This window comes from Stenella coeruleoalba (assembly GCF_951394435.1).
Source record: "Stenella coeruleoalba genome assembly, chromosome: 6".
Classification (NCBI taxonomy): domain Eukaryota; kingdom Metazoa; phylum Chordata; class Mammalia; order Artiodactyla; family Delphinidae; genus Stenella; species Stenella coeruleoalba.
This window is the reverse complement of record NC_137151.1, coordinates 3,142,967-3,169,832: the sequence shown is the minus strand read 5'-3', so window position 1 is coordinate 3,169,832 and position 26,866 is coordinate 3,142,967. Positions and strand designations below refer to the sequence as shown.

The 26,866-nt window shown below is 46.4% G+C and overlaps 1 protein-coding gene across 4 annotated transcripts in view; it reads right to left on the bottom strand.

Annotated features, from left to right (window-relative positions):
- Positions 1-2,065: 2,065 nt before the first annotated feature.
- The window catches only part of HERC2 (HECT and RLD domain containing E3 ubiquitin protein ligase 2), a 229,590-nt gene continuing 204,789 nt past the window's right edge, over positions 2,066-26,866 (bottom strand). For all 4 annotated transcript variants that reach the window (XM_079925094.1, XM_079925095.1, XM_079925096.1 and 1 more), the window contains 14 exons: positions 20,338-20,515; positions 19,648-19,809; positions 18,409-18,500; positions 18,057-18,196; positions 14,315-14,502; positions 13,586-13,783; positions 11,148-11,231; positions 7,562-7,703; positions 7,238-7,432; positions 6,478-6,590; positions 5,653-5,843; positions 4,705-4,810; positions 4,173-4,385; positions 2,066-3,028 (listed from right to left, as the gene is read on the bottom strand). In XM_079925094.1, the coding sequence (XP_079781220.1) occupies positions 2,756-3,028; positions 4,173-4,385; positions 4,705-4,810; positions 5,653-5,843; positions 6,478-6,590; positions 7,238-7,432; positions 7,562-7,703; positions 11,148-11,231; positions 13,586-13,783; positions 14,315-14,502; positions 18,057-18,196; positions 18,409-18,500; positions 19,648-19,809; positions 20,338-20,515 (2,275 nt within the window). In that variant the 3' untranslated portion in view covers positions 2,066-2,755. The remainder of the gene's footprint in view (positions 3,029-4,172; positions 4,386-4,704; positions 4,811-5,652; positions 5,844-6,477; positions 6,591-7,237; positions 7,433-7,561; positions 7,704-11,147; positions 11,232-13,585; positions 13,784-14,314; positions 14,503-18,056; positions 18,197-18,408; positions 18,501-19,647; positions 19,810-20,337; positions 20,516-26,866) is intronic.

Genomic DNA, 26,866 nt, shown 5'->3' with positions numbered 1-26,866 from the left:
GACACTTTTTCACCCTTAAAGGCTCTTTAGGATCCTCAATGATTTTTACCTGGATTTTATCTATCAGTAGTTACCACACTGGAAATTAAAACTGAAAAAAAAAATTTTTTTAATAGTCCCACAAGGACCCTTAGATGGCAGGGGGTAGAGGGGAGAAACTAACAGAGCAAAGATGTTAGTACATAAAACTGAAAAATTTTAGAATATTTATTCATCTTAAAATAAAAACAAGCCAATTACTTATTAACATGGATACTATTTTGAGAAATTATTTTTCAAAACAAAAAAATTTAGTGAGAATGGTATTTACATTTTTATCAGTCTCTTTACTCTGGCTTAAGAGAGCTGGATTCTCATTTCTGCCTCTGCAGTCCGCAAACTGCCATAGCCGGCCCTCCACTATTGTTCCACATTTGCGGATTCAGCTAAACCTCGGATCAAAAATATTCAGGAAAATAAATTCTAGGAAGTTCCCAAAAGCAAAAGTTGAATTTGCTGACAAATATTTACAAAGCATTTACATTGCATTAGGTATTATAATAAATCTAGGGATGATTTAAAGTATATAGGAGGGGGCTTCACTGGTGGCGCAGTGGTTAAGAATCCGCCTGCCAATGCAGGGGACACGGGTTCGAGCCCCGGTCCGGGAAGATCCCCACATGCTGCGGAGCAACTAAGCCCGTGCGCCACAACTACTAAGCCTGCGCTCTAGAGCCCATGAGCCACAACTACTGAAGCCCACGTGCCTAGAGCCCGCCCGTGCTCTGCAACAATAGAAGCCACCACGATGAGCAGCCCGCGCACCACAACGAAGAGTAGCCCCCGCTCGCCACAACTAGAGAAAGCCCACGCGCAGCAACGAAGACCCAACGCAGCCAAAAATAAATAAATTTATAAAAGTATTTATGGGAGGATGTCTATAGGTTATATGCAAATGCTACACTATTTTACATAAGGGACTTGGGCATTCACAGAGTTTGGTAGGCTTGGGGGTCCTGGAACCAATCTCCTGCAGATATCAAGGGACAACTATATGTTTTGATTGAAGGATATGAAGAAAATTTGGCCTTATGCAGATATGTACTTTGGAAAAGGGAGGACTTCATGGACACCTTGAAAGGGCCTCAGGAACCTCCAGGTTCCTAGAACAGGACTTTGAGAACACTGTTTGTAGAGGCGGTACCTTTGCCAGCCTGTTGAGCCTGAGAGTGGAGGGGACAATACAGGCCTGACCGCAGGCTGCACCTGTTCTCGCTTGCTCTCCTGCCCTGGGTCGTCAGAAGGGCATGTGAAGCAGAGCCCTACCCAACCCCCAGTCCTGAGCCACGCAGTCAAAACTGGCCAACCCAGATGCATAAAGAGAGAAATAAATTCTTCTTGTGTGCCACCGACTTTGGGGGTAGTTTGTTATGCAGCCAAAGCTGACTAAAAACAAAAGGGATGGTGATTAAAAAAACACCTCACAGCTTATGGAAATTTTGAGACAAGCTGAAAAAAGGGCTAATCTGAACGTTCACCAATTTGGTCATGAATAATTTCCCAGAAAAAAATTCTCTTTGGATCTTTTAATGTGACACATTGAATCCCCGAGGAAAGAAAGTCTCCCACATGAAATACCTACTGCTTGCCTCCACCTGATACCGTTTACCCCAAGTTCCACTGTACTAGGCCTGCCGGCCAATCTCCCTCCTATGGTCTCAGTCCTTCACTTTGCAGAGCCTACCACACACGTGATCCCGGAACAAGCAGCTCAAATCCTACTCCATGGCCGACTGGACCAGAGACACTCCCCTGCCCCCAGGCCCATGGGACAGGAAGGAACCAAGGCTGCAGAGGCAGATGGCATGGAGGACAGGGGAGGGACGCTGAAGGCTCCCGACCCTAGCTGCTCCCCTGGAGCCCTTCCAGTCTCCTGAGGACCACTCCCTTTGTCACTGCAGTGAGTTTGGTTTTGCAACCAAAAGAGTCTAACTAGACTGGAATGGCTTTAACTAATGCTGCATCAAACACTAATCTATTTTGGGGTGGCAGCACACCCACCAGTGCTAGTCTAACCACGTAAGAAAGATCAGCGTAACAATTTTGTGGCAGATGTTTTATTTATAGGGTATTAAAATTTAGGCATATACATGACACAAACATTATATATAGTACTTTCCATGATAGAAGTTATGATACTGCTCACAGAAAGGCCTCAATTCAAGTTACACACCGCATACGCTAGAATGTGCACCTGGGGAGGAGAGGGGGGCTGATGGCCTTTTTGTTTTGATTTTGGTTTAAATAACCTCTGGATGCATTCAAGTAATACTGATCATTTAATGTTCAAAAAACTTTTAATAAACAAATTCCGAGTAAAATTAATTGAAATATTTATGATACGATTTAATTGTTACACAGTATTTCCAATGTACAATCAAGGCAATGCACAACACTTAAAAGGAAGGGAAAAAACCAATCTATTGCACCCACAGGGGAAAAGGCTTTTTATTCATTTTTGGGACGCTGCAATTCATTATTTATATTAAACATTTACACACTTTAGTAAACGCAGAAGTCCTACATGTAATGCAGCATTGTGGGTAAGAAGCCCCTTTTAAGTCTCCACGTGCGAGGCTGACTTTCTGATCATTCTCCCACACGTTAGGGGGCTAACCCTTCTCATGGCACACGTCACGCCCTGCAGTCTGAACTGCAGCACTCTGCCTCCTCGCTCAGTCTCGTGGTGTCTTGTGATGGATGCCATTTCTCCACCTCAGTGTCCTGTTAAGTAATCCTGTGTAGAGTCTGAAGCAAATGAATCCACATCCTCGTTCTCTGAGTCGTCACTGCTGTCATCCGCAGCCGGCTCTCCTGTGAGGGCTATGCGAGCATAATCATCTGTGTCTATGGACTTGCAAAAGTGGATGGCATATTTCAGTTTCTCCTCTAGCACCTGCTTACAGGAATACCGGGGCAACTTCAACAAGAAGAAGCAGGTGTAGGATTCAGGAAGGAAGTGGTCAGGAGGGTTGTATTTATCCAATACCTGTTAATGAAAAATGTTAAATCATCACAGACTATGTACAAGGACAGGTAAAACCGCAATCTATTTTATTGTGTTCATTAGACTCTTGACTCTCATTCACATACAGCATCATATTTTGTTGGCTAAAAATAACAAAATATCAGAAAACACAAAATCTAGCCAATTTCATAAATAAAAAGGAGCAACTAACTATTTCCCAGGACTTTCAATAAAAAAATAGCAACTGGTTACTGTGACAACTGCCTTTTACAGACCAATGCTATGAGGAGAGTCAGATGGCTCCACCCACCCCCGGTAAACAAGGTGGGACCCCAGACCCACTGACACAGGGTCCGGTGCAAAGGCACGGGCTTAGCCATCACCTATGTGGGGAAGCTCTCCCTGAATCTATCAGCCCACTTTCAAGCACAACAGATTAAGATGCTAGGAAGCCAGCAAGAACTGTGGAAAAACCCCACAAATTACCTACCTTCTGAGAGGAAAACTGCATATGCTCTCAAAGATCTCCCTGAGAGGGGACTACTTCTGTAACCCTGGCCAGAGACCCAGGACAGGGTGCACTGGGCAAGGAGTCGTCCCCGAATCCCCCCAAACATGCGGGAGAGTGGACTTCCAATCCCTCTCTCTGCGGTAAACTCCACCCCTCAGCACTGCGACTGGCAAAGTCAACTGAGAGTAGGCAGTGGGGAATCAGGTCATTTCACCCCCAGGGCCTGACAGGTAGACAGAGCCTATCTCTGACCACGGACTGCAGAGTCAGAACTCAAAGCAAAACTCAATCTGATGAGCGCTGATTTTTCTCAGTAAGCAGCATTACTCAGTGATTCACCTAATTCAACCAGAGAATCAAATAAACGCTTTAAGTGATGTGTGTGCTCAACAACCTAGGATACGCTGACATAACAGCAGTGTATTCTGGTGGTGGCCAGATAAAACTTTTTAGAAGTAGGCAGTGGTACCCAAGACCTGTAGTCATTGAATTTTGAGCTGTCAAACCAAAGAAGTTACGTGTTTTTCATTTTTGTTTCCAGAGGGAAGGAAAACCACGTAACAGGAGAGACCTGCTCGCCTTCCCAGCTGGGGCAGGGCTGCGTGCGAGGAACACGACCCTCGGCTGACGCCGCGGGGTGTGTCGGAGCCGCACCTGGACGACGAAGTCTCTGCCCCGGAAGTCGGCGATGGTCCTGGGCAGCCTCGTGCGGCCCCACACGAAGCGAAGGAAGAGGGAGCGCTCAGTGTTGGAGAAGGACTCCATCACCTCCCAGAACCACTGGATCAGGGGTGCGGAAGGCTCCACCCCCTTGTACGTTGCCACCGACTTTAGAAGATGCAGGGGGATGTCTGGGCTGCCGCACACCTGTGGAGGGACACGCTTTGCGTCAGCACAGGGTCCACCACTCCTTTCTCCCAGGGCTGGTGTGGGGAGGCTCAGGCGTGGGAGGCCCTAGGGGATGGGTGGGAGGACAGGCCCTGTGGCCTGCCGTGTGCGGGCCAGGGCTGGGCGGGGGAGGCGGGGACTAATCGCTCCCTGAGCATGTCTTACTTCACCCAAAAGGCACAAGTGTATCTCAGACCTCCAAGAGCAAGAGTTAACTGAGAGGTGAACTGGCGGCACTGACTCAGTGGATGACCATGAGAAGGCATTCCAGGGCGGCAGCACGAAGCAGCGGGCATACCATTGTCTCCAGTTCATATCCGGTGAACAGAGAAAGAAGGGGCACAGGCACGACTCGGGCCATCCCCTCCCGAACAGCAGCCACCTGCTCATCAAATTCGTGGAGTCTGAAAGAAAACACTCACTTCACACTTCTGTCTTTGGTGATGTAGATCTTGTTCTGCTCATACCAACCGAGCCTTGCCACACAGATGAGCCAGGTGTGGCTCTGCAGACAGAGTCTCAGAGCTTCTCACGGAGTGGGGCCGTCTCACTGGCACAGGGAACGCGACCTCAAAAACTAGCTACGGCTATACACGTTCCAAGACACAATTCTCAATCCCCCCTGCTTCCCAGGAAGGAGCCAGAGTCCGACAAGCAGAGGCAGCGAGCAGGCCTCACAGCACCCACAGTAAGAACTTCCCGAAAGCAGATGCCGCGTCCAAGGCCCTGGTGACTGGCGAGTTAGGGCACGAGACAGAAAGGAACACGGGTGGATGGCACAGGACACTTGCCAGGACCAGCCTCAGGCAGAGCCTAGCAAGCAAAGCCCACCTGACGCACGGGCCCTCATCCCAACACCCAGCCAGGTGCTTCTGGAGGAGAAGGCTCCCAGCAGCACACTGAGCGGACGTCGCCGGAGGCCACGCAGCAACCGCAGCTGACGGTGGCGCAAGGGCCAGGCGAGGGGTGGAGACGCCCCAAACACAGCCCTGCTCCCGGAGAGGTGGCACACAAAGGCCTGTGACCTCTGCTGGGACAGTCCCCAAACGGGGATTCTCTTCACCTTGGTATTCTGATCAGAGCCAGGAATCTCGGGTGAGAATAGTAAGTACTCCAACCCTGATCACAATGGAGCCAAGTCCATTAAATTTTCCTTGTGGAAAGAAAGCGGCCACCCAAGCAAACCATTTTCTGCTGTTTTTGCTATTTACTGAGTTGAAATACTGGAGGGCAGACGACCACGTACCTGTAGTTCATTGCGAGCCGGACATACTCGGCGCGGTTGTCCAGGGTGATATGTGTGTACTTGGAGCTCAGCTGGATGTCCTGGCCGCTGGCGCTTGGCACCGTGAAGGGAAGGCTCATGGCCTCAAACTCCTCCGAGGTGGCTTCATTGTCACGGATGTACATGAGTCCAGGGATAAAATCTTTATCGACCTTTCAAGGGGAGAAGGGAGTCCGTTTGTTGGGTCGGGGTTGTTCCCGCACCCCAGGCCCCAGTTCACACCCGACACGCAGTCGCGCGAGGCCTCGATCTGCCTGGGGCGTACGGCAAGGCTCCCAGTGTACTGCGCGTGCCGGGGAATAAAAGAGGGGCAGCGGGGAAGCATTTTACCCGAGGAGCTGAAGAAAGAACATGTAACAAGGAAGTCTTTAAAACCACTCACTGAGAGCGCGACAGGCACTGCTCACAGGCGAGTCCCAACCTCACTCATGGCACCAAGGGAACCACACCTAGGGAGGCCCCGGGAGCCTCAACTTCCCCCCAGCTGCCCATGGCTCAGCTGTGCCACAGGAAAGACAGAGGGCTTTCTTATCTGACGAGACCGTATAAGTGGCAAAGCCCACAAGCAGCTGGTGCATCAAGGTCTAGAAACGGACTGGCCTTGTGTCCACACCCCGACTCTGCTACTAGAAGGCGGCCGACAGCCAGCAGCCTGACCACCTGCGAGTATGTCAGCACCTCGGGACAGCCTGTGCCTCTTAACCAGACCCCAGGGGACGCCCCCCATGCTCTGTGCTGGGCACACAAGGTGTCACATCTCTCAGCCCTCTCCCTCCTGGAGGTTACCTCACTGAGGTCTGCAATGGTGAGGCTCATCCCAGCCAGCTGCTTCCAGACAGGTTCAGCAAGGTTCAGACTCAGAGGACTCCCAGTCCGGATGGCAATACCCAGTAACACACCTGCTCGTTCGAAACACAAGAAACAGGAGATACTTGGAACGGATGACAGAACATCCAGTCCATTCAACAACACAGCAGAGATGAGCTCTTCACTGGGGCCTCAGTGCCTTCTAAACCAACATTACCCCAATTCACAGAGACTTTCTGTCCTTAAAACCTTACATCCTACTCTGAATTCATTGCTCCCTTCTGTTCCTATGGGTGAAGTCTATAACTCTTCTGCTCTTTCCACCAACAGCTGTAGCCACAGTGGCCAATCCTCTGACGGCAAAGCCAACAGCCGGAGCTTCTCAAGGAGGTGCTCGCAGTGCCTGGAGAGGTGCAGGCAGTGCCGTGAGTTAATGGGCACAGACCCTCAATGAACAGGTGGCCAAGTATCAAGACATCCTAAGATCTGATCCCAAGTTTCAGATACGTTTAGGATGCAGACACGCTGTCTCAGATCCTCTGAGTGCCAAAGGCACCTCCTGGTCCTTAGCACACAGCTGCTAATGGTCCGGCTCTGCACGTCCCTGCAGCTGCACACTGAGAAAGCTCGAAGGAGACATTTAAAACAGCTGCACCACTCCCAAGACACAGCAGCCATTAAGCTAACAGGGCACACACAGCGGAACAGCTGCAGCACTGCACCCACGCAAGAGGCCCACCCAAGAAGCGGAACATGTTGGTGTGCACGGGCGCCCTGGCAGCCGGGCTGAACAGGTAGCAGTCGCGGTTGGCCCCCGACTCGTCCCTCCCATTGGGCGTCACGATCAGAAGCGGGGTGAGTCCATTCTGCAGCTCTTCACAGATCTCAGCTATGGACTCACTGTAGCCACCACCACAGTCATCCACAGATTCACCTGGGGGGAAAGGAGGGTCGGCAGCTCACGGTCACTGCGCCAAAGCTCCCTGGGGAGTGGCTGAGGGCCGCTCATTTCTCCTCGCACCACCCATTACACCACCGCCCCTCGGCGCACGCAAGCTCTCACCCACGAACTTGACCTTCCAGACGCGGTGTGGGAGGAGAAGGCTGTCAGGACTAAATGAGCTCATCTTAGCGCACATCTGCCCGAAGACAGACTTGGTCCCATCAGGGCCCGCTAGGCCACCTTTACTCCTTGAACGCTTGACCTAGAGAGGGAGACAAAGAACATACAGAAGGGGGGCCACAGCAGAAAGCACACAGGTGCCATCTTCGGCAGCCGACCGGCCCTGGAACCCCTGCATCCAAAGCAGGGCCCTGCGGCCAGTCACCCCTCCCGTTACCCTCGCCTGTCCTGTCCTGGTCACCAGCGGGGAGTGGGGGCAGGAGACCCTACAGACAGCAAGCAGCACCCAGACGTGTGGCACGGCCCCTACAACCTCAGGCCGCCACGAGCGCCCAGCAAGCTCAAGCACAACCCCCCGAGCACACCTGTGCGCGCACGAAGGGTTGCTGGACCTCCCAGGACTGACCTATGTCCTCGCCTCCTCGCCTACGCCTGCTGAGGACCCCGAAGACCAGCCTTGCGCTCCTCTTTTTCCCTCCCCTGATGCAGGCTGCCTGCTGGACAGCTGTGCTCATGGGGCCAGGGCGCGCTCGCCAGCACACACAGCCCGGCAGGACGGTGGTGGCTAAGCAAACATGCCCTCAAGAAATCACAGACCACAGGAAGGACTGCAGCAGCCTGGGCGGGCAGGAGCTGCAGCCTGGCTCACCCTCACACTTTGTAACCTTGCCCACGGTCTCTGTGAAGAAGCGGCCAGGAGCCCTGAAAGCGCCCTCCGAGCAGACCATCAGCCCTGGCAGGGTCACCCCAAGGGGCTCTGAGACCAAACCTGGCCTGTAATATCTGGGCCAGGACAGAACCTTCCTCCCCTCCTTTCCTCACCTGCACAGACCCTGCTCAACTCTTGGGGTCACTGTGTCTCCAAGTATGATCACTTGTCCCACCTGTATTTCTCATCATAAGCTAAGATTCCCCAACAGATCATAACAATGGCCCTCAAGCCCTCACTTAGTGTGGCCTCAGTAACCCTGCAGCTTGCAGCCTAGGCTGTGCTTCAGAATCACCCAAGAAGCTCAGTCTGAAATGACTGCAAAATGAGAAGTTAAGGAAAATATGATTGTGAGAATGTACTTTCACTTGACTCTTCTGGCTAAACTCTCACCATCCTTAACTTCTTCGTGAGTTCTAGGCTGAGTTTAACAGCTAATTCTCCTCACTGCATAAATTACCATTCTCAAGACTAAAAATATAAGAACGATGACAATAGTTTCCTGTGGAGTGAGTTTTCCTGTGCACCACACAGTCAGCTGCACGTTCTCATATGTCATTTCATTTGACCTTAACAGCAGCTCTCTAAGGCACACAGCGCCCAGGGGAGAGTGAGCTACAGAAAGGAAGAAGGATGCGTTCCTACGTGAGGGGTAAGACACAGACCTGCTGCCCACTCGAAAGGTCACATCACCTCCGTTTACAGTGCCAGTTAACACAGACTGATGCTCTCAGCTGCTATGAAGGAACATGGTTATGTGAACACAGCCAGGACACTGCAAGGACAGGGCTGTGTACCTGACACCTCTGGACAGCAGGAATATAGGTGGTTTTAATGGTCTTTAATTTGAATTTTCTAAATTTTCAGAAATGAGCAAGCATTATCTGCAATACATTTAAAGTTTTTAATGTACACAGATTTTTAGATCCTGTTACAAAACTAAATTAAATTCAAACACAGAGAAACCCTCCAAGAACATGGCCTACTTTTAGTGTCTCTACAGCACTTCTGACAGACAGTAAGAAAATGTCTCCAAGGGCATCCCCACGAGAGAAGGCTGCAGCCTTGGGACAGCACAGGGAAGAGGATGCCCGCACCACCTTTCTGGGTCACAGAATGCCCCCCGCACCACTCTGCTCTACTTTATATCCATCTTTGTGGAGGACCTTCCCAACTTCAAGAGTATGTTTGAAACCCTGAACTGAAGGGAACCTGGCTCTGGTACCTGAGGACCGCTGGGTGGCCCGGAGTGGCCCCTGTGACATCAATGAGCATTGCACGCTGTGTTGAAGGTTGTTTATACGCCTTTTAAAAAATGTCTAATACAAATTTGTTTCTCTCCTTACCTATTCTGTTCTTTCAGACACACACTGAGCATTTTCATAACTCACTGTGCTGGGGATGCCAAGATGAGAAAAGAAGAGGCACTGAGCACACAATGACTGGAAAATGTGCCTGGTGTGGACTCCAGGTTAGCCAGGTTCCCTGGTGCCAAGGGCCCTGGGCTTGGACACCCACACTGGGCCACTGGCCCCAATGTGGTGCCTGTGCACAGCTGAGGCAGGCCTGCAATCCAGGAACACCCAACTGTCTGAATTAGACGATCAGCTTTCCTCACTTACGAACTTTAGTATTTACACCCTAATAATGCAGAGCAAACCAAAATGATCCTCCAAGGTGGGGAAATAAAAGCTTTTTTATGACCCTAGTTAAAACAGCCCATTTGTTTGTGGAATGGGCTGACTGACCTCCAGCTTCACATTAAACACTATGACGTCAGTGAAGGAACCACTTCCATCAGCATGGTCACATGTGTTCTCCAACAAAGGAAAAGAGTTTGATGTCTTAATTGAAAATGCCCCCAGGAACAGCTCTGGAAGAAAGTCTAGTCATACAACCAGCATCAGGGTAGAAACCACGTGCTGACACGACGGCTCAGGAACAAAGCATCCGCTCTTCAGGCTCTGCTCCTGCTCCAAGAGGCGGGGCCGACTTCGCTGGCGTGGGAAATGTCAAGTGCACACACGCCATCAGCAGTGCTGGGCTTCCTCTGGTTTTAATTAATTCTTTTAGCTCGAAGCTTATATACATTTGGCAGCAGTACAAATTCAGAGACGGTCTACTTTTCACTTCTTCAATTACTACTGTGACACAGTCTTAGTATAAGTGATTCTGGCCTATTAAACTGGCAAAGTAAGCAGCCATCAGAGCCGGGGAAGGTATGAGGCTGGCGGGAACAGGGAACCTGCTCTGCCTCTCAAAACCTAACCCAAGGGGGTGACTGAAGACACACACGTAGCTGGGGCCACACCACCTGGCCCTGCTATACCCTAGCCTTCTAGCCCCCAGCAGAGAAATCAACGTGGGCAGCTGGTTGGCGTAAACAATCCCACGGCCCTACAGCATGGGACAGGGAGGTGCTTATTACAATGCATTAAGAGCAACAGACAGCAAGTTGCAAAAGAGAGTCATCCAGTTCAGTTTACAACCAACAGATACACACCCCCCAAATGTTAGCAGCAGTTATCACTATGTGGTGGAAATATGGGTCATTTTTACTTTTCCCCTTTTGCTTATCTGGATTTGTGGTTCTGGGTTATCTGAAATAAGCCTTTCTTCTTTCCGTTATAAAGAAAACCACTAACGTTGCCACCTGGCAGTCTCAGCACTGGACATCTCACACATGTGGCACCTTGCTCTCTAAAGCAAGGGCATGAGAGAAGGTTTTCTACGAGCACTTGCCCCCGGCTGAGGGGACATGCCTCACAACCACAAAGCCATCACATCTAAGAACAGAAAGCCATCTCCACTTGTTACCTGGATCCGGTTCAACTCCACCACGGGACCGTGCTGGCGATCTCGCACCATAGTTGCTTGTACTACTTTTCGGAAAGCCGCCTCCTAAAACACGAGAGACAAAATTTAGAATGTGATATAGAAAGTATTACCCACAGATATTTCACATCACAAAACTCCCTTTGTCGGGTCATGAGGTGGCCCAGGGCGGTAGCCTGGCATCCACACGCAAGCCCATGCAGAGGCTCAGGCAGCCGGCAGGGCCAGTGCTTAGCAGCACCCCCTGCCTGCCATCTGGAGGCATGAGGCACCCGGCACGCACTGCACAGAGAGGGGCGAGGGCCAGAGCCCGGGGACCACCTGCTCCAACCCAGGGCTCAGGCCAGGCTCCGAGGGTTAAACAGAAAACCGAGGTTTCCCAGCCAAACTGCAAGTCCACTAGTGGCAGGACTGAGGCACTAATTATACAGTATTGCTGTCCCAGCAGAGACATCGGCCACAAAGCCGCAGCAGGGCCGCGGAGCGGGCCAGGGTGGGATGGGGATGGCGAAGCCAGTGAGGGAGGGAACTCATGGGCACCGGGCACTGAAAGAAACCTGGAAAACCCAGGGTGAAGACGGCAAGCAAAGGGAGCAGGCCCCAACTTCACCCAGGGAGACACATGCCCACGTGGGCCTGGGCGCAGGGGACACGTGCTCGTGTGCGTGTGCGTGAGGACGAGAGGAGAGTCCAGACACCCGGAGGAGGCAGGACCAGTGGCAGCCCCAGGTCCCTGCCAAGTGGACGACTGGGCTCTCTTCTGGAGACAGGGCGGCTGGGGTAGGAGCGGAGGGTGGGCCACGAGGTGCCGACAGCAAGGTCTGCACCCCCCTCTTAGGTCAGAGCCTGAGAGCTCCAACCTGTGACGATGGGAAGGGAAGAGGTGCTGCCATCACACGGGGGGCCCACAGACACACACCCCGCACCATATAGGCGATGCAGAGGCAGGCCGCTCCCCACGCATTCCTGCACACCCTCCACCCCAAGGACCAGCACCCTGCTTGCTGCTCGGTCCTGCTCCAGGCATGAGCTCCCTTCCCCACGGAGCGCCCCGCGAGCCCCGCCCTCCTGTGGCTCGCTCTCTTCTGGGCCCTGGTAACAGCTCTCCACAGTCACCAACGAAACCCACTCCCTAGAATTTCCTGCAGAGGCGGTCCTTTCCAACGAGGACCAGAATAGAGGCTGACACCCCCGTGGCTGAGGGTGCCCTTTCAGCCTCCCTGGGCCTCCCTGCCCTGCACTCCCAGCCTGCACGACACTCACATACTCAGCGTGAGACACGTGCTACCTCTCGCTTTGTTTCCTCCCTACAAGGAGAGGCTTTTTCCCTTTTACTGCTTATTATCACCTCCGCTTTGAGGGATTAAAAAAACGGTGAAAGTAATCAAATTTGCCATTTTTATTATTGAAAAATGGTTGAAGTGAAGTCTCATATTGATTTTACCTGCCCACAATTTTTTCCTGCTGCGGGTCATCAGAGAGCTCTTACCATTACCACAATCCTCATCACTGTCTATGTGTCTCTAAGCCACACATAAAAATAAAACGTGTGCACCAGTCTCCTTCGGCTAGGTATTTTAGGAAATAAAGCTAATCCTGAAAAAAAATCTGTTTGGACAGCACTCCAAAACATCTAAATTTTATTATCAATAAGAATAGATCATAACCTTGGATAACAATATATGTCACAGAATCAGACTCTTTAGGACTAGGATTCCTCAATTTGACCTCTATGCTTTTTTTTCCCTATACAAATATTCCCCCTACCATACAACAATCGAGCCTCTTCCAGGACACCCTGTCAAGCTGCTTGCCAGAAACTTGATGACTTCAGGCATTTCATTCTAGAAAGCTCAAATTATTACAAATGTCAATGGGTCAAAATTTCTCTCATGACTTTCAGAAGCCTTCATTCATGATTCTTTTCAGAGGCTGTTAAACTACCCTTCGGCCAGGAATTTCTACATATCCTGGTACCGAACTTCTATCCAAACGATCTGTAACGTCCAGGTCCCTCTGCTGGACATCCCTGGAGAAGAAATTATCCCATTATTTTTCCTTCCTGCTGTCAGCAGGGATTTGCCGTAAAGCCTCAAGGCCAGGACAGCAGAGAACACTGTAAGAATGGAAGCTTAGGTCTGCCAACCCCCTTCTGGGGAGGTGGGAAACAGAGATTACAGGGGGAAAAGGCAGCACACCACACTATTCATTTTTAACATAAGCTCCAAAAGAGAAGAGATTTTTGTCTGTTTCGATGCATTCTAAGTACCCAGGACAGAGCCTGGCATATAGTAGGTGCTCAGTGAACATTTGCTGAATGAGCTGTATTCAATACATTCCTACTTTAGGAATTTTTGTTGGATAAAACTTACTGAAGATACCAATATCACCTATAGTAACAACTGCTACCAGAGCGGTACCTTTCCCTGGGATATCAGAACTCCTCGCAGAGTGCCAAAGCCCACAGAAGGCCCGAGTCCAGTTTCATCGAGAGAGCCCTCCAGGTCAAACATGGGGATGCAGGGGCAGAAGAGCTCTGAGATGTGATGCAACAGCAGCAGCCGGTTCCGCAGTGCTGTGATTGGGATCTCCTGCAAATGACTGTACTCCATGGGGACCTGAAACATGGAAACTGCGTTAAGTCAACTTAGGCGCCAAACGCACAGGTAAGCCATAGTATAGTAGATGGATTCTGAAAATACTGTTTTTGAAAACACAGAAGCACTATGACTTCTGAGTTTGGTTTAAAATATCTTGCTGTTTCTAAAATAATATTTTGGCCATTTTGCCTGAGCCAAGAAACGTAAACCAAAGAGAACGTTAAAAAAAATTAGCGTATAGAAATATATTTACTACAGAAAACATGCAGCCTGAACTACCAGAATGGTTTTATATAGTTTATAAAATTTTGAATAAAGGTGACACACTGATACACACAGAATGTCGACAGGTGTGAATAATTAATGTTCTTAAAAATACTGTTCTTACCATTACCAATAATTATAAATTATTTTCAGTAGAGCACCTCTGTAAATGTATAAGGGGAAAACAAAGTGGGCGCACGCTTGCACACGCATAATTCAATACACAGGCTGTAACTTTGTCACAACCTGCATGCCTGCTGGCCCACTCACCCAATCGCCACTAACCTGTGCAGGGAGCTTCCCAGCACTGGCGGGCTTGCTCGTTGACCAGGCGAGAGTGTGTGCTGAGCCACAGGCCACACGGTTGACCTTCTTGCCCTGAAGGGCAGCTACCAGCCGAGGCCTCTGGATGGCATTTGTTGTTCCATCTCCCAGCTGTCCCTCATCATTGTCGCCCCACGTATAAACTTCACCTAATGCAGATTTAGAACAAGGACTTGTATACTAGGACCAATGAACGCACAACCACCACCATCTTCCCACACGTACAGTCCTCGCTGCCCTCCAGCTGGGTGTCGGCGGTTGTCTGTGAAATGTTAACCTTACGGTGATCTAGATGTCTCTAATCACAACACTCAAAGAGGTAGCAGGCTTCCCAGGACCCTTCCCCTGCTGCTAACACGGCTTTTCCAACCGTGTCTGTTCACAGGACTAAGCATGTAACTGGAGCAGTTCTTAATCAGAACAAGTAACATCAAAACAGATGGTAGGGCTTCCCTGGTGGCGCAGTGGTGGGGGGTCCGCCTGCCGATGCAGGGGACACGGGTTCGTACCCCGGTCCGGGAGGATCCCACGTGCCGCGGAGTGGCTGGGCCCGTGAGCCATGGCCGCTGAGCCTGTGCATCCGGAGCCTGTGCTCCACAACAGGAGAGGCCACAGCGGTGAGGGGCCCGCATACCGCAGAGAAAAAAAAAAAACAGATGGTAAATACTTACAATCCAAATTGATTTTGTATGTCAAAGGAAGAGAAAGTCAGTTTTTAACCAAACAAAATCCATGTTTTAAAGGAACATGTTGTTCTTCCAATGGTTATTCATCTCCTAAACATGGGATATGAATCTCTCATTCATACCTCACTGATGAGAATCATATTTTTCAACACACCATACTAGATTCCAGCCATGAAACACCACTGTATGGGTAAGGTGGCGACTAGAATAGAAATGAGTTTAGTTCTCTAGGAACATCACAAGCCTTGCAAATCCACAGACTCCTCAGGGTGCCATGAAGCCATAAGCACCACTGTGCAAAGTGCAAGGCCCACATGATCAAGGGCAGTGTGCTTGTGTCCTGCCCCTTCCTGCTCTGGAGAACTCAGTCCTAAAGCCACTGGGCAGGTGTCAGAGTGCAAGCAAGGGGAAGAGAGCCTCTCCGCAGAGGCGCAGCTGGGTGCAGGGAATCAGAGTGCATGAGAGACAAGGACTTCCACACAGAGGGTAGCCAGGTGTGGGAAGTCAGCCAAAGCAGGGAGCAGTACACCCATGTGGGGACACGGTCCAGAGTGGGCAGTCACAGCCCAAGTGAGGTGAGGATCCACCAGGGGAGAAGGCAAAGGCAACGATGGGACACCAGCCACTACAGGAAGAGTAAGTGAATCACTTACTTACTCAGTAAGGGGATCCAGGTTTCTTACCAAAAGAGAAAGGAGTAACAAGTATGGAAAGAGAGAAAACTAGAATGAACCTGTGGTCCAGTACCTTGGGGTACTGGTGTGAACAAGTGGTACTCTATGTACATATATACATATAGAAATAAACACAGATGTAATTTTGTCTATTACTTACATATATATTCCCTAGCTCTATCCACTAAGAAGGCCTGGGAGCAGTGACATTCCATTAGCGATGAGCACACCTATAGACCTGACCTTGTCTTTCAAACACCATTTTCCTCTAAAGGCACCAGGGCTCCTTGGGGAAACAGACAATTCTAAGCTTGAGACATGGAGAGTCAAGACGAGGACAGAAGGTCTTTTTGTGCCAGAATGCAAGGAAGTACTCAATGAATGACGGGGTGGGAACTTCAGGAGATGAAACCAGCCAAACAGGGCACAATTTGAGCATCAAGGTAAGTAAAAGCAACAGCTTATATGTAACTCATTAAAAAAATTAGGAAACCATGAGTCCGACAAGATGAAAACAAACCAACAAAAATTTAAATATCTGATGAGAATAAATAAAATGTTCAGTGAAAAAGGAATATTTATATAGTTTCAAACACCCTCCCAAATACTTATTAGTTACAAAGGATGTTCACAGTGGAACAGGCTGGCTACACCACCTTTATCAAGTGACTGACATTAACACCATTAGTAATGGGACAAAGAGAACATGCATGTCACCTGATGAACTGAGAATGAGTTAGAAATGCAGGATAAATTAAGATCAAAGATGTGCAACCTGAATCTACTGAGGAAACATCAAACTCAAATTGAGAAATGTTCTACAAAATAACCAGCCTGTAACCAGTGTGAAAAGTGTCAAGGTCCAAAAAGTCCAAGAAGACTGAAGAAGACTGACAAGAATGACCCTGAGGGGTGACTGAGGGTTGTCTCAGAACAGAGACAAGAGCAGCACAGCTGATGGAGCCCATGTTGTGAGGGGAGAGAGAGGGAGGTCAGGTGGAGTGACAACTGTGTGTATTTTCTCACTGAAGGCCATGTTGTGATTATGTAGCACAGGGCCCATCACTGTAGGAAATACACACTTGTTCAGGGTAATGGGGCACCATGGCATCACCTATCTCTCACATGGAAAAAGAAAAAGTTCTTTGTACTATACTTGCAACTGTTCTCTAAGTGTGTTATACATATGTTTCAAAAAATTTTAAATTATAATAAAGGAAATAAAAGTGTGTTGTAATTTCTTCATCAAGAACTACATCAGTCCCACCACAAGCCACAGAAGTTGCATATTCATATATGAAACTCATTCATCGAAACTAATTAAAGGGCACGTGTTCATATAATTCACCGAAGCCTTTTAAAGGGAGCAAAATTTGGGGAATGTCAGTTTTCCAGCAGCCACCCATACTCCCTGGCCCCTTCACTCCACCTTCAATGCCAGCAATGGCAAGTTGAGACCCTCTCGTAACTGGAAAATCTCTCCTTCCCCTTCTTCCATCACATCTCTCTCACTGATCTTCTGCCTCCTTTTCTCCACTGAAGGGTGTGTGAGATTTTACTAGGCTCACCTAATAATTCAGAATATTTCCATACTGTAAAGTCAGCTGATTTGGCAATCTTAATTCCATCTGTAATTCCCTTTTGCCACTGTCTTGGGGTTCCCAAGACCACCCTCAGTTTTGATGATTCACTAGGAGAACTCCAGGACTCAGCACATATCATACTCAGAGCTATAATTCATTACAGTGAAAGGACACAAAGCAAAATCAGCAAAGGGAAAAGGCACATGGGTGAAGTGCAGAGAAAACCAGGAGTGAGCTTCCAAGGGTCCCCCACTCCCAGTGGAGTCACACAGACGCATTTAGTTCCTTCAGTAACAAGTTGTGGCCACTTGTGACGTGCCGTCCAGCAGGGACATAAGAGACTCGATGCCAGGGTTCTGACTGGGGCAGGTCAGGCAGGCACTCTGCCTGGCACGTACCCAAGTTCCAGACCCCCAGAAGGAAGCAGGTTTCAGCAGAGACCACGCTCTTTGCAAACATTCTAACAAAGCCTCCTTCAATTAGGACTGGTGGGAGCCCTCCTGAAATCCAGGCTCCCAGAAGCCAGCCGAAGGCCAACCTTGCAAGCGAGTGTTCCTAAAAACAGCCGTATCAGGCCTGCTCTGTTAGCCACGAAACACAACATGTTCACCAGTGTTAACACCAGGGACTGAAGACGATAGGGCCAAAACCACAGGCGTATTTTCAGAGTATAGTATGACTCTCCCCATCCCCCCTCCACCTTAGAGCTGCACAGATTATCCCTAAACCTCCAAGTTACAAGGTTGGGCCTCCCACCTACCGTCCTCAGTGCAGCACACACAGTGCAGGGAGCCGGTGGCGATGGCAATGACTTTCTTCCCCTGCAGCCCTTGAACCTGCCGAGGTCTTCTCACATGGTCATCAGATCCATGGCCCAGCCTGTGATAATCACCTTTGCCCCTGCACACAAGGAAACGTGGAACTTGTGAGTGCAAAGCCATCTTGTTTACCACCCTGCGCCACCCTCCTGGAGCAGACACCACACTGACACTGCAAGACACAAACCACAGCCTGCCACAGAAACCACATTTCTATCTACAAAAAGGCAGTTAAAGTGACTTCTAATTAACAATCTGGATTTGGTGGACTTAAATAAATAGAATCTTGCATACCAAGTATAGACAGCACCAGATTTGGTCAGGGCGACAGAAAACTGGGACCCACATTCCACTTTAACCACTCCAAGGCCCGTCAAAGAATCGATCTAGAAGGGAAAAGGCTTAATTAGACTGATTCAATCAAGGTTTTTGCTGATGGTTGCACCCATATAGAGACTGCAGTGACGGGAATAGAGAACTCGGAAAGCCCTTACTCCTACGCCAAACATTTACTACAACATAAAACCCTACTCCACACAGCCAAGTGTTCTCAGAAGGGGCAGGAACCCTGGCTCTGAGGGAGCACAGGCCACAGGCGGCCAGGCGGCCATGCCACCACCCGTGAGACCCGCCGCATACTGCTGGAAATGAACACGTCACTGTTGAAGGTCTATGATCGCTTTCCCCAGCATTCACTCTCCCAACTCCATTTCTCTTTGTGATGTGGTGGCCCCATTCTCCAGCAAGCCCTGTACTTCCCATCTGCCCTCCAGCCCTATCAGATGCACAGGCCCACAGGGAAGAAGAAGCAGGTAACGGGGGACGGATGGCCAAGACAACCAGGGTTCTGACTTCAGACACTAGCAATCCACCTGCCCAGGTTATTCCAATTAAACACGACGTTGATCGGGTCAGTACTGGAACCCACTTCCACCCCTGCATGCTCAAGGGTCCAGACCCTTCACAGCCAGCACCCAGAGGTCTTGTTGGGGTTCATTTACCTAGCTGACATCTTTTCTCACCTAGCAAACTATGTTCCTTATTACCTGTGACTGTTTCCAGACTCAAGTTCTCAAATTTAAATTAATTATCCCCTAATTCTCTGTTTTCTCCTCACCCTACCCCCATCACAATGATAGCAGTAATGGCCTCCCCCCCAAGACCCCCCAACATTCGACATCTCAGTCCTGCAAGGTGCAAAGCCTCTGTCTAATGCCTTCTTGACATACAAAAGCCCACAACAATTTTTTCATAAATGTGGAAACCATACGTAACAGATCTCTGTGAACAGAAGGGTGTGAACAAGTCGTCCTTCCCCTCAAACAGGTCCGCACGCTAAATAAAACCATGGGCTGCGTGAAGCCCCGCTGACCACAGACATTCCCAAGAGAGCACGAAACAGTACTTAAAACTATCTTCATACCTCTGGGTCTTTCACTCCCTTTTCACCCAGTGACCCATCATGTGTTTTGCAAAGAAGCTAAAGATGAAGTTAGGTTACTCCTGAGACGCAGGCGGCGGCAGGCAGCGTACCTTCACGGGCGCCTTGCAGCCGTCGCTGCCCCCTCTGCCCAGCTTGCCGTAGTCCCCGTCCCCCCAGGACCAGACGGTGTCGTCCTCCGTGAGGCAGAGGGTCTGGGCATCCCCACTGCCACAGGCAACGTCGACCACACGGTGGCCCTGCAGCACCTCCACCTGCAGAGAGAGGGGCACTGAGGACATCCGACTGCAACAGAACGGAGGCTCTCCCCGGAGGGGTTAACGTGCTGGGATTTGGGGGTGGGGTGGGGGGGAGGGTGCCTGTCTTAATTCTTTACAAACAACAGGGAATCTTAATGGTCCTGCAGGCCAAGACAAAAGACACCCTCGCATATCTGAACTGTGAGCATCTCAGCGGTAGGAGGCAGGTCCCAATGTCCGGTGCTCAGTCCTGCCACCCACCCTGCAGCCTCACCTAAATCACAGCGGACCTCCCAGAAGACAAAGCCTCTAGCTAGATGCCAAGTAATATTTACTAGTGTAGATAAAAGGGTATTTCAAACGCTATCCTGTTTAAACGACCCATAGAATATATACCACGGTGGTTTTTATTCCCACCAAAAAAAACACTGTTAACTCTGAAACTAAAAGGAATCCGGAATAGGAAATACTGTGGATTTTTACAAAGCATAACGGCAACAGCAAGCTGTCCCTCCAGGCCTCCCGCGCACAGTTCCTCCTCACCAGCTTTGGTTTCAACTGGTCCTCACTGTCACTGTGCCCCAGGCGGCCATACCGGCCTTTGCCCCACGTGTAGAGGTCCCCGGCTGCAGTGACACAGGCGCTGTGGGCTCCACCAGCAGCGACGTCAACCACCTCTATTCCTCTCAGAGACTCAATGACACGAGGACGGTCACACGGACTGCAAAAGAGGTCACCAAATATAACTGAAATAGTTTCATTCTTAAATATTTTTAAATTATTAAATATAGGCTTTTGGTTTGTTGCTCATTTATTCAATGCGCACCTCTCAACCTACATACATCTGTCAAGTCAATCATTAAATCAATCTGGAAGAATCATTCAGGCCTGAACTCAAAATCATGTAATTCCCTACCTACCTCCTTCTATACAAACTGCCCAAATGCCAGAGAGGAGACGTACAGTCTAAATCAGGGGCTGGAAGACCAGCACTTACAGATGGGCCATGTCTGGCCTATGACCTGTTTTTGAAAGGCCAGTGAGCTGAGAATGGGCTTTGCATTTTTTAAGGGTTGTAAAACAAACAAACGAAAATGACGAAAGAAGGATATACAACAAAAAATGTATGTGGCTGGCCTAAAATATTTATTACTATCTGGTCTTTTGCAGAAACAGCCTGTCCACCCTTGCTATAAATCAACATTTCATTTAAGGAGTCAACTAGTCTATATATAACATGGCAAGCCTGATGACAAACTTCTTTTTCTTATTACTGAGTTTTGAAAGCTATTTATAATGATTTTGGATATAAGACCTAAGGTCAGATATATGATGTGGCAAATATGCTTTCCCAGTCCGTGGCATGTGCTTTCCATCTCTTAACAGTGTCTTTCAAAGAGAAGTTCACAATTTTTATAAAGTCCAATTTATCCTATTTTTCTTTACTGGATTGTGCTTTTGGAGTTCTATCTAAAAATCTTCTTCTGACCTAAGGTCACAAAAGTTTTCTCTCATGTTTTCTTCTAGACGTTCTTAATTGTAGGTTTTAGACTTATGAGTTAATTTTGCATATGACGCAAGATAAGAATTCAAGTTCAAAGATCGAGGTGTTCCCTTAGGCAAGGCTGAAGATTTCAGTCTGTGGTATTTGGAATTTAGGCTGCAGTCCTTGTTTTTGGATGGATCACTGGGTTTGTGGCACAGTTCATGCTTTAAACCAGATCTGAACAGAAGAATGGCTACTTGGCCCAGGTAGAAGTAGATGAAGTATTTGGTTTAATTTTGGATATTAATGGTGCAAGATAAGAATTTAAGTTCACTGTTTACCATACAGTTGTCCAATTGTTCAAAACCATTTGTTGAAAACACTATCTTTTCTCCAATAAATTGTTTTTGCACTTTTGTATTATGCACTGCAAACTGTGAGGGAGGAATCAAGTTTCATTTTTCCACACTCATTGTATCAGTATTTGTGGGTACGTTTTTGGACTTCCTATCCTATTCTGCTCCACTGATGTATTTCTCACTCGATACAATAATACCACACTGTCTTGATTACTGTATCTTTAAAATGAGACTTGAAGTTAAATAGTGTCAGTCCTCCAACTCTGCTCCTCATTTGCAAAGCTGTCTTGACTACTGTAGGTACTCTTCATTTCCACATGAATTTTATAATCAGCTTGTCAATTTCTACAGAAATTTTGATTGGGAAGGGGTTGAATCAATAGGTTAATTTGGGGGAAAACCAGAAAATCAACAATATTGAGTCTTCCAATCCATGAACACAGCATACTCCTCCATTATTTTAGGTCTTCTAAAATTGCTCTCAGCAATATTTTATAGTTTTTTGTCTGTAAGTTATCCATACCTTTGGGTCAAATTTATTCCTTACTATTTCGATTTTAGGGGGAGGGTACCATAAATGGTATTTGAAAATCTCAACTTCTGATTGCATATGTATATGTATAAAGACACACAGTTGACACTTTTAAATGCAGAAATGTTTCCTTTATTTGCCTGCAATCGACTTTTATTTACTGATCTTCTATCCTGCAACCCTGCTAATCACACTCATTAATTCTAGTAGCTGTTTTGTAGATACCATCAGATTTTCTACATAAATAATCATATTATGTGTAAATGGACAGCTTTAATTCTCCTTCCAATCTGAATGCCTTTTACCTCTTTGCATTGTTGTGCCGCACTTGCTAAACCTGCTAAACAACGCTGAATACAACTGGTGACAGACAGCAGCAGATGTCCTTGTCTTGCTCCTGGAGATAGGGAAAGTGTTCAGCCTGTCACCATCAGGTACCACATTAGCTCTGGCTTTCTTTCTTTCTTTCATTCATTCATTCGTTTATTTATGGCTGTGTTGGGTCTTCGTTGCTGTGCGTGAGCTTTCTCTAGTTGTGGCGAGCAGGGGCTACTCTTCATTGCGGTGTGTGGGCTTCTCATTGCGGTGGCTTCTCTTGCTGTGGAGCACGGGCTCTAGGCACTCAGTAGTTGTGGCTCGCGGGCTCTAGAGTGCAGGCTCAGTAGTTGTGGTGCATGGACTTAGTTACTCCACGGTACGTGCGATCTTCCCAGACCAGGGCTCGAACCCGTGTTCCCTGCACTGGCAGGCAGATTCTTAACCACTGAGCCAACAGGGAAGTCAAGCCCTAGCTTTAACAGAGATGCCCTTTACGAAGCTGAGGAAGTTTTCTCTCATTCCCAGATTGCTGAAAGTTTTTATCAGAAACAAATGTTACTTTGCCAAATGCTTTTCCGCCTTTCATCTATTGAGATAATCTATACAGTTTTTCTTTTTTACACTGATCAATTTTCTAATGTTAAAACAATTATTCAATACTGGCAAAAACGTCATTTGGCCTTACTGCTTTATCCTTTTACATATTGTTGGATTCAACTTTCTAAAATATTAAGAATTTTTACATCTATGCTCATGAAGGATACTGGTCTATATTTTCCTAATAACATCTGAGTCTGGTTTTGATATAAAAATAAAGCTGTCCTCAAAAAAGTAAATTGGCTAGAATTCCCTCCTCAATTTTCTGAAATTGACTGTGAAGAACTGGTATTATCTGTTACTTACATGTGTGGTAGACATCACCAGTCATATATCTGGTCCTGAGGATTTATTTGTAGGAAATTCAATTTCTTAAATAGACACAGGGCCATTCAAGTCATCTAATTTTTCTTGAGTGAGCATTAAAGAATGTGTGTCCTTTGAGGAATTTGTCCATTTCACCTAAAAAGTTCAATCTGTCGGCATAAAGTTATTTAATATACTGCATCTTTCAATAACTACATTCTGCAGTAATGAAAGCTCCCTCATTCCTGATATTGCTATAATTTGTGTGTGTGTGTGTATACATAGGTAGATAGATTAGTCTAGATGGAGGTTTTATTGATGATGCTACCTTTCTCAAAGAACCAACTTCTGTTTTCTTTAATTTTTCTCTATTTCTCTGTTTTCTATTTCATGGATTCTTGCTCTGATCTTTCTTAGTTGCTCACTTTGTCTTTCTTATTCTAATTCCTTAAAGTAGAAGCTGAGGTCATTGTTTAGAGATCATTTTTGTTTTATAAAAAGGCATTTCATGCTATACATCTCCTTCTAAGTACTGCTTCTGCTGGATCCCACACATTTTTATATGTTGTTTTCATTTTCACTCAGATCAAAATTCTTTCTAATTTAGCACTGATTCCTTCTTTGACCCATCAGTTTTTACATTTTAGTTATTTTTACATTTTATTTACTTTCCAAATATACGGAGGATTTTCCATACTTTATAGTAATTGATTTCTAATTAATTCCATTGTGGTCAGAGAAAATCTTTTATATAACTTGAATCTTTTTGATTTATCAGATTTGTTTTCTGGCCCAAATTACGGTCTATGTTGGCAGCTGTTCCACGTGTACTTGAAAAGAATGTGCTTTTGTTAAGTAGTGTTGTATAGTGGTAATTAGATCAAATTGGTCGATAAAGTTGTTCAAGTCTTCTGCCAAATCTTCTATCCACCTATCAGTTATTGAGGAAGGATATTAAAATCTGCAACTGTAAATCTGTTTCTCCTTGCAGCTCTGTCATTTTGTTTAATTTCATATATTTGGAAGATCTATTATTAGTTGTGTAAACATTTAGGATTATTATGTCCTCTTGATGAACTGACCACATCAACATCATAAAATGACCCTTTCTCTGTTGATATTCTCTGATGTTACATCTAGTTTGTATAATATTAATATAGGCATTCCAGCTTTATTTTAATCTGTGTTAGCATATTTTCCCACCCTTTTATTTTTAATCGATTTTAAATTTAAAAAAAATTTTTTTTAAAAATTAAAAAAAAATCGTTTTTAAATATAGACATGTTAAATACAAATTTTGTTCTATGTAGCATATGGTTTGATCTTGCTTTTATATGCATTCTGACAATGACTTTTAACTGTGGTTTAGATCATTTAACATTTAGATCATTTAACATTTGATGTGATATTATTTTGGTTTAGATCTATACCTTACTATTTGTTTTCTATTTGTCTCATCTGCTTACTCCATTTTTTCCTTTTTCTGGTTTCTTTCGAGTACGTTTTTTGATTCACTTTAACTCCTTTGTTGGCTTATCAGATAAAACTTTTTGTTGCGTTATTTTCGGGGTTGCTTTGGCGGATGTAGAATGCATCTCTAACGATTAGAGTGTAGTCTGGGGTCATGTACTACATCATGTATAGTATAAGAACTTCACAACAGTATATGTCCACTTCCTGCCTCTAACCCCAGCCTCTGTGCTACTGCTGTCATATATTTTACTCCTATGTATGTTTTAAGCATCTCAATTCATTTTTACCGTATCCTGAAAACATTCAATTATCTCTTAAAGAGATTTATATAATAAGGGAAAACATCATGATATTAACCATGTAGTAATTTCCTCATTCATTTGTATAGATCCCTGATTCCATCTGGTATAATCTTCCTCTGGTTTGAAGTAATTCCTTTAAATTTTTAGTTGTACAGATCTGGAGGTGGTGAATTATTTCAGCTTTTGTATGCCTGCATAAGTCTACTTCAAATTCATTCCTGAAAAAATAATTTCATTGAGTAAAAAAAATCTAGGCTGACAGTTATTTTTACTTTCAGTATCTCCCACTGTATTCTAGCTTACATTATTTCTTATCAGAAATTCACCATCACCCTTTACCTTCTATTCTGTACATAACTGGTATTATTCCCCCTGGCTGCTTTAAAATATTTTGCTCCTTATCAATGGCCTTGAGCAATTTGATTATGATGTGCTTTGGTGTAGTTTCCTTCATGTTTCTCTTGCTTAGGGTTCTCTGAGCTTCTTGAATGTGTGGGTTTATAATTTTCATCAAATTTGAAATTTTTTCTGCCATTACTTCTTCAAAATCCCCATCTTCATCACTTTTGGTAACTCCAATTATGCATGTATTGGGCCATTTGAGGTTGTCCACAGCTCACTGATACTATGGTCTTTTTATATATTCTTTTTTTTCTGTTTCATTTGGATAGTTTCTACTATTATATATTCAAGTTCACTGACCTTTTCTTCTGCAATGTTTAATCTGCCATTAATCCCATGCACTGTATTTTTCATCTTAAACATTGTATTTTTCTTGGACATTGTATTTCTTTAGGACTTTGATTTGTGCATTTAAATGTCTTTCAGTCTCTACCTAACATGTTCAAGCTTTTCCTCTAGCTTACTGAAGATAGAACTGTTTCAGTGTTCTTGTCTAGTAATTCCATCACTTGTGTCACTTCTGGGTCAGTTTCAATCAACCGACTTTTCTCCTTATATGGGTTGTATTTTCCTTCTCTTTTGTGTGCCTGATAATTTTTTTATAGCTTTATTGAGATAAAATTGACATATAATATTGTGTAAGTTTAAGGTGCACAATACGATTTGACAGATGTATATATTGTGAAATGGTTACTACAATAAGGTTAGTTAACAAATCCTTCACCTCACATGTTTACTTTTGTATGTGTGTAGTAGGAATATTTAAGATGTACGCTCTTAGCAACTTGCATATGTACAATACAGTATTGTTAACTATAGTCACCCATGCTGTACATTAAATCCCCGGAACTTATTGATCTCATAACTGGAAGTTTGCACTCTTTTAGCAACATCTCTCCATTTCCTCCATCCCCAACCCCTGGCAACCACCAATCTGCTCTCTATTTCTATGAGTTCAGCTTTTTTAAGATTCCACATATAAGTGAGATCATACAGTTTTTTTGTCTTTTCTCTGACGCATTTCGCTTAGCATAAAGTCCTCGAAGTTCATCCATATTGCTGCAAATGGCAGGATTTCCTTTTTCATGGTTGAATAATATTCACATGCGCGCACACACACACAACACATCTTTCTTTCTCCATTTGTCTGTCAATGAACACTTAGTGGTTGTTTCTTTATCTTGGCTATTGTAAATAATGCTGCAATGAACATGGGGGTGCAGATATCTTTTTGAAATAGTGGTTTCATTTCCTTTGGCTATATACCCAGAAGTGAGATTATTGGATCATATGCTAA